The sequence below is a fragment of the Dermacentor andersoni genome, chromosome 2 (assembly GCF_023375885.2).
Source record: "Dermacentor andersoni chromosome 2, qqDerAnde1_hic_scaffold, whole genome shotgun sequence".
Classification (NCBI taxonomy): Eukaryota; Metazoa; Arthropoda; class Arachnida; order Ixodida; family Ixodidae; genus Dermacentor; species Dermacentor andersoni.
This window is the reverse complement of record NC_092815.1, coordinates 212840574-212848007: the sequence shown is the minus strand read 5'-3', so window position 1 is coordinate 212848007 and position 7434 is coordinate 212840574. Positions and strand designations below refer to the sequence as shown.

Genomic DNA, 7434 nt, shown 5'->3' with positions numbered 1-7434 from the left:
TCTTCCCATTTTTCTACAGCGTCGTTAGCATAAAATTGGATGCTGGACAGGGTTGGCGCGAAAAGCGTGACTTATCGAAACTGGCTCATTTTCGGGGGTCTTTCACGCTATTAAAATATATTTAGAGTAATTTAACCTTCATTCGTGAAGACAAGAAATAGCCTTTCGACGCTGAAGCGAAATTCAGAAAGCAGAGAAAGTGCATCTCTGGCGTCACCTGGCGTCACACTAGCGGCGGTATCAGTGTGCGTGTGTTTGTTCGGTTCGTTCGCATGGTTCGTCCGGTTCGTCTGCATGGTAGTTGTGCGAAGAGCATGGCATGGCTGTTGTTACCAACGCTGATGGATCATCGATGGCAGAGAACGAACAGCGCGCAAGGTAACCACCGATATATTTCCCTGGCCTCATTGCAAGTCGACGGAACCGGTTTTTCTGAACATCGCGAGCGAATTGTATGGAAGGGCCGGTACTTTCGGGTTGCAGGATCGCAAAGATGTGCTGCGTCGAGCGATTTACCGTGGAAACGTCGAACGTCTTGGGGATTTCTGCACTCCCGTTCCGTAAAGACCACCGCCGCGAAAAGTGGCCGCGGGCGTTCCGAAGTTCGTCCCGCGAAGCGCGTGCCGGCCTTTCGCCGATCGAGCTGTTTTGCATAGTTATGCTTGTTGACCATGCAAGAGAGATGAACGCTTGAGTGCTTGCTTGAGATCGCGCAGTCGAGGCCACACTCGAGGGTGTGGATCTCTCACTCTCCTGGCGCGCGCTGCACCGTGAAACTGGAGACGATGACGCCCCTTGGGGCGTAGAGCGCTGCCGACCGCTACATGCACTTGCGCGCGGTTTGCTGAACGTGCCAGAAAAAGCGACGCAACAAAAAAACGTGCACTCGCTAACGGGCAGAGTCCCAAAAGAAAAATGTTTCGGCGCTGGCGCAGGGACTTTCTTTTTTGCAGACGCAGTCGTCTTACTCTTGGTCTATCAGTCTCGGCAATACTTTCACGTCATCTGAGATGTATTTCAGTGCCCCACATCAATAGTGGGAGCAATCTTGCATCATTACTCGATCAGCGAATGCTCTGTGCTATATATATCGGCTTCCTATCGCAAAGATGATACTTCACAAGACATGCATCACAAGAGAATGTACACGCAGCATCGTGCCTTCATTTTAAATTTACTTCATTCATGAACGTTCATTAAAAAATAAACAGTCTTACTTTATTTTATTCTAAACAGCCGTTTAAATGCCTCAGTTAAACATAATTTTATAGGGGGGACAAGAGATGGTCCTATGTTGTTAAACTTTGTCAAGCAACGCTTTCTGAATTTCAATATCTATGCAAACATTATATGCTGTGGGCAAGCTTGATAACACCCACAATAGTTTGCAGATGAAGACCTAAAACAGCATTTTGTAAAGCTTATACGACAAACAGCACAGTGCGTCAATGAATACAAGAAAGAATGACTGTAAAAATAAGTTAATGAAACTGCTACATCAATCGGTACCTTCATTTGCAACTTTGGGTGAGGTCACTTTGTTGAATAAGCACCTGGATACTTACTGCAGTGGTTAAATTGTTGTAGTGTTCTGTTGGTAAGCAGAAATGCACAGGATCTATTCCTGGGTGCACTGGTTGCATTCCAGGGGAGGCAGCATGCAAAGACTCATGTACTGAGCTCTGGGTGCATGTTAAAGAACCCCATATGGTCAACACTAATGTAGCGCCTTTCATTACAGTGTCTCCCATAGTCCCTGTGTTACTTTGTGTTGTTAAACAAGATCAACCAATCAAGAATCAGCCATGAGAACTGATCAGAAATGCGGTAAGGTGTTGACTTGGGCTACTTGGTTAGGTTATACATATTGAAAACAGTGCAGAATGCTTCAATGCACATCACTCGTGCCATTTTCTCACTTGTCCATGTCTTTTTAGCACTTTTCATTGCATGTAATTTGTTTGCTTGGTTCCAGATAGGGCCTATGCTCACGTAATAGTCCCATAAACAAAGACCCAAGTTGCTTGAAGCCACTACTCAAAATGCAAAGGAATACTGGCCAACTCTCCCAATTTGTCAGAGAGACTCCCGAATTCCAACCAATTCTTCCAATTGTACAGACGCAGCCGTAAATCTCCCGAAAAACTGCCCCAGACCACTGCAAATAAAATAAGTAAATAAAATATTCATAAATTAATAATGAAAAATGCATCATGCAGCCACAACCACATTGTTGACCTTATGCGCAAGGTAGCTAGCCAAAGTCAGATTTAAATCCAAGTCCTGTGTGCGCAGCCTGTGTAGGACTAAATCAGTTCACTTCATATCGAAACATGCGTTGAGGAGCACACATGTAGCAAACGTCAATATGCATTGCCTAATGACCGATTCTTTAAAGTCAGCTTCACCATAGTACAGGAGTGTTATGCGGTGATGGTACGTGTTCCTTAATTATACACATGTGCACACCATCTTCTGTCACAGTACAATCGCCATCATGTCCAATAACTTTACTGGCAGCGATTGAGAGTTTTTTCTGACATTGCTGTGACCCCAAAAAAGCAAAGCTTGTTTTTTTTAGTCCGCAATTTCTGCCCCGCTTGTCGAATCTCCCAAATTTCGAGGTCTTCGGATTGGCAGGTATACAAAGGCTACTCAAGAACAACTGCGAATGCTCATAAACGGGCTCATATGATGACATATATTTCCAAGGTTGATCCCGTATTCCATCTTCACTGAATAGCAGCATAAAATAAGGCCTGCTAGGAGTTTGAGTCCAGTTCGTGATGAGCTTCCTCTGGGAGTTCCAGATGTGGATGTCATCCTATTTTTGGAATATCTATTGTACTTGACAATGAAGCCTGCCTTTTTAAATTGCACTAAGATGTGATAATGACAGTGATTGAGCACTACCAAGCTCAACAAGGATAATTCCTGAGCATCCTTTGTCAAGTGGTTACATGAATGGGAAAGTTGTGCCTATATTGATTGCAATTTATGTGGTAACATTATAAAAACGTTTTGTCTTGGATAAAGAAGAGACATAAAATGTGTCCTAACTTTTTTTACGGAAGGGAACAGGCTTTTGGAATTTCACTCATGTCTTAAAGCTATATCACTTTGTACCTTTGAAGTTTCCATCGAAGGTTGATGTGCTCTCTTATGCACTTTTAGCACCTTTAAAAATACCTGCAATGCAGGGTGAGTTACTCTCTGGTGATTACATATAACTGAAAGTTGGGTGAATGTGTGAAGATTTGTGTTGAACTGGAGCATCCACAAGGGATAAAGGACAATGGCAAAGTTAACAGACGCTGCGTTGCGAGTCAGCGCTTTGTTAACTCTGCCCGTGTTCCTCGTCTTTTGTGTGCACTGCAGTACAACAGCGAATCAGTACATGGTGCAGTAAAGGCAATTAAGAGTCTGCACACAAGTGAGGCGATAGCTGTTTCGGCAAGAAGCATGGTGACAGGCACATCATAGGATGATGTGCCTTTGCAGTGGATTTGCACCTGCTGATCCAGCATTGGGAACCGGAAACATTTTGTTTGTTTGCACAGTCAGCATTTAATGCAGTGCTACGAAATACATACTTTGTAATTTTCAAGGAATATTTGCACCATTGGCTCATATTCGCATGACAAATTTGCTGATCCTGTTTCGTTTGTATTAGTTCAGATTTTGCAGTACAATACTATAAAATTATGACTATGTTTCGTTGTCTACAGGTCCAGGGCCAATTGGAACTGTTAAGCAGGATCAACATAAGTAAAAGCTTGATTTAACAGATATGGAAATAATGAAAGTGCAACTTGTGTGCTCTTCATGCATGAAAAGGCAAATGGATTAGCGAAAACACAGATGGAGCCGTGTGGTCTAAATTAATGAAAGCCATCTGTATAACTTGTGTGCTCTTCATGCATGAAAAGCTGATGGAATTATCAAAAACACAAATGGAACCATTTGTGGCTAAATTAATGAAAGTCATCTGTACAACTTGTGTGATCTCCATGCATGAAAAGCCAATGGGGTTAGCAAAAACAGAGATGGAACCATTTGTGTCTAGATTATAATTGAGTTTTGACTGAACTTGTGTATACAAATAGGTGGACACTTTTGCCTGAACCACAGAAATGTGATAGGGTATCAATAATGACTTTTAGTTTCATGTGCATGTGTTTTCTTCTACCAGTCCTGTTGGCTTGTATTTTTGTGCTTGAGCCATACATGAATTGGTATAAATTGATCTTCGAACCATTGAACTTGTTCACACCACTTTTATACTTTTAGAAACACTTAATTGTGTAACTTTGTCATGGTGCTCATGAAAGGTGTTCATTTATGCTTCTGGCTTGATCACCTACTGCGTAACAATGCTACTCACTTGCCTGAATGAACTCTCCATCCTTCCTTACACTGTAGTGTACTAGATAACACTTGTACATGCACAATGCATCATCCACATTATTGTATCAGAATGACGTGTCAGCTTAGATAACACACCTTGAAGTTACACACTGTTATCTTTACAATGACATAACTGCTCTGCCATAAACTGGGAGACCTGAAACAGTGCAAAGGACCAGAATAACTTCTCACAGTGTTCTGCCTTTCGCTCTGTTAAGAGACCAAAATTTGGTTTGCTTTTGAAAGTAGCATGAAACTGCAAAGGAAGCCCATTTGGTTTCCTGAAAAAGAAAGCTTTGCTGTGGAAGAAAAATTTGTCGTGACCTTTTAAAGAAAGATTTGCCTTGGTCCTGAGAATAAACCCAGTACTGGTGTCTCATGCCCTCGTTCGGCTAACTGGGCTTACGAGCAGGCTAGAAAATGGCAAAATGAGCAGCTTCACGGATTGTGCTAATTACTACCTTGTAATTAGCTGAAACTAACTTCATGCTGCTGTTGCTCGGAGACCATTCATGTACTTGGAGGCCTCTCTGCTTGACTTCAAATATGGAGGAAGATGTGGAAGCTCACGACAGATGTGGTCCTTTAGCCATGTTCTGTGCATATTCATAGGCAGAATTTCGTCATTGCATTACAGAATCATTTTTCCCGATACATTTATGAAACTAATGGCAGGTGCACTTTGACCACATAGTTTATAAATTATGAAAACAATCAATACGAGATGATAATGACTAGTGCTATGCCCACTGCGTTTGCTGAATGTCTAAAACTTTTCAGTGGCTCTGTAGAGTTTAGACAGCAAGAGCTAAATGCTCTAATACTGCATAAAACACATATATTGATGTTAACATGCTATTTTCAAATATATGTGGTACTAATACGTTATACTGTATAAAATGCACAAACATTATTTGTTATACACTAGATAGCATTGTAAGCAAAAGTTTGAAGAACACAGCATCAGCGAAAATTATGAGATTTTCTTGTGATGTAGCTGTGCATTCTGTGATTAGGCTAGGCATGGCATTAGGTGAGTGTGCGCATTATACCATTCAATTTCAGGTCGCTTGTAAAAGGATGCAAAAGTATCAGGATCCTTGGTCTGAAGACTTTTGTTCATGATTAGATGTTTAAACTGCGTGGGATAAAGGCACACATCGATAGTTAGCCGATAGCATACAGTGTATAATAGCCGTGAGATCAGCGAGTGCGCTGTTTGATTCTGAATCCTGGTTGTGCCCTCTGCTAGCAAGAGGGCAGTTCTTGTGCAGCAAGGTGACTTGCGTGTCTCTGTATTCGCAGGGTGGGCCCCTACGGCTTCGAGTGGCCGGAGGACTTCGACCACGAGGGTCACGAGGCATTCTGGCGGGGATACCGGGCAGTGCTGGCGCGGCGCCTTCGCAAGTGGGATCAGCTGCTGTCGAATGCCCGGCCCGCGGCATATCCCCAGCTCCGGCACAGCAGTGCCAAGTGTGCGTGTTCTCTTTAACATTTATAAGCATGATGTGCTTGTATGTGGCATTGTTCTATCAAAGGGAAAGAAAATATATGAGGAAAAGAAGGTATCGAATTATATTTGTGCAGCTGTGTGTGTTTATGCTCTACTGTTTGCTTGTTGATATTGAAGGACAGAAAAATGTTGCTCACAGTATGTGCATCATGTGACATAATTCAGCTGTAGACAGTGCTACAGTACAGTTGACGTTACCTTCAAGGTGAACATGGAGAGACTTCAGAAATATGTGCCTCTATTCGTTTTGCCAGAAGTGCAATTTAAGAAAGTATAATAAGCTATGGAAAATAAATGCAGGCTACAGGGCCAGTCAGCTGCGATATGCAAAATCAGCCAGACTGAGTTTTGTCCTAAAAGGAGTGCGTCGTACTTCATTTATTTGTTTGCTGACACTGCTACCTGTATGTCAGAGCAGCTTAGCCCATAGGTGCAACTCCTTTGTGTTACACACACAGTACTGCGTCTCCAGTCCATGAGTTCTGGCTGTGCAGTGAAGTTAGCATAACAGCTGTGGGACTTAATTGTTGTGTGATGTCACCATGTCGCAAAATCCCTCTTGCTGTTGATGCTTGCTGGTTGTTTAGACAGGTTGCAGGTGAAAAAAGATACACTAGAAGGACAGTTGGCAACTCTTTCTAACTGCTCATAGCATGGAGCAAAAAAGGAGGCATCAGGAAATAAAGCACAGCTTTGGCACACTAAATTATTACAAAACACACACACTCACACACATGCACACACACACTGCAAGAGAAAAGAAATGGACAGAAGACAAGTTATTTCAAGTATGCACCAACAGGCCTTCAGGAAGACTTTTTAAGTTTCCTTGGATAGAGTTTCTAACCTCTTCTGGCCATTTCTTGCAAATTGTCGAAATACTGGTTCTGAGCACTTAAATTTTTAACTAGCTTTTTTTTTTAAGTGAGAGAAAGCTGTATTTTGAAGCCATGTGTACTTGTCCAACAAAAACATGCCAGCGTATTTATATCTTGTGACTTAGAAAACAGCACTGTGCATATGGAGTTTCCAAAGGAGCTAAACAGTCCAAGTAACTCACATGGCTGCATCTTTTGTACAAGTGCACAAATTGCAGTCACTATCTCTGCAATGCCAACTGTTTTGTAGGCTGTTATAGGACGTGCTATGATTTATCTTCCAAGTCAAAATATGTGCAACAAGCCTACAATTTTTATTGCACTGTAATAAATAGTGTGAGGCTAATTTTCTGATGTTCTGGCATCATAGACAAGCATGTTTAAGTGAAATTCAAGTGTTGTTCTTCAGTCAGAAAAGTCAAGCAATAAGAAAAGAGGAAAGGAAAGCCAAAGCACTTGGAGGGGGGGGGGGGAGGACAGGGGAGGCAGGGCCCTTCAGCGCTATCCTGTCTCTCCCCTAAGTTGTGACTTCCCAGGGTAGTGTGGTGCTAGACTAAATAATAATACACCATGAATGTTGTTGCACTGTTTAAGACCTGGACACAGGTAGAAAAACACACATGAAAGAAGTGAAGC

General features: G+C 42.3%; 1 protein-coding gene across 1 annotated transcript in view; it reads left to right on the top strand.

Moving 5' to 3' along the window:
• Positions 1-238: 238 nt before the first annotated feature.
• LOC126540162 (growth hormone-regulated TBC protein 1-like) overlaps positions 239-7434 on the top strand; it is a 55397-nt gene continuing 48201 nt past the window's right edge. Inside the window, exons 1-2 of the mRNA XM_072286619.1 lie at positions 239-378; positions 5713-5882. Of these exons, the coding sequence (XP_072142720.1) occupies positions 320-378; positions 5713-5882 (229 nt within the window). The 5' untranslated portion in view covers positions 239-319. The remainder of the gene's footprint in view (positions 379-5712; positions 5883-7434) is intronic.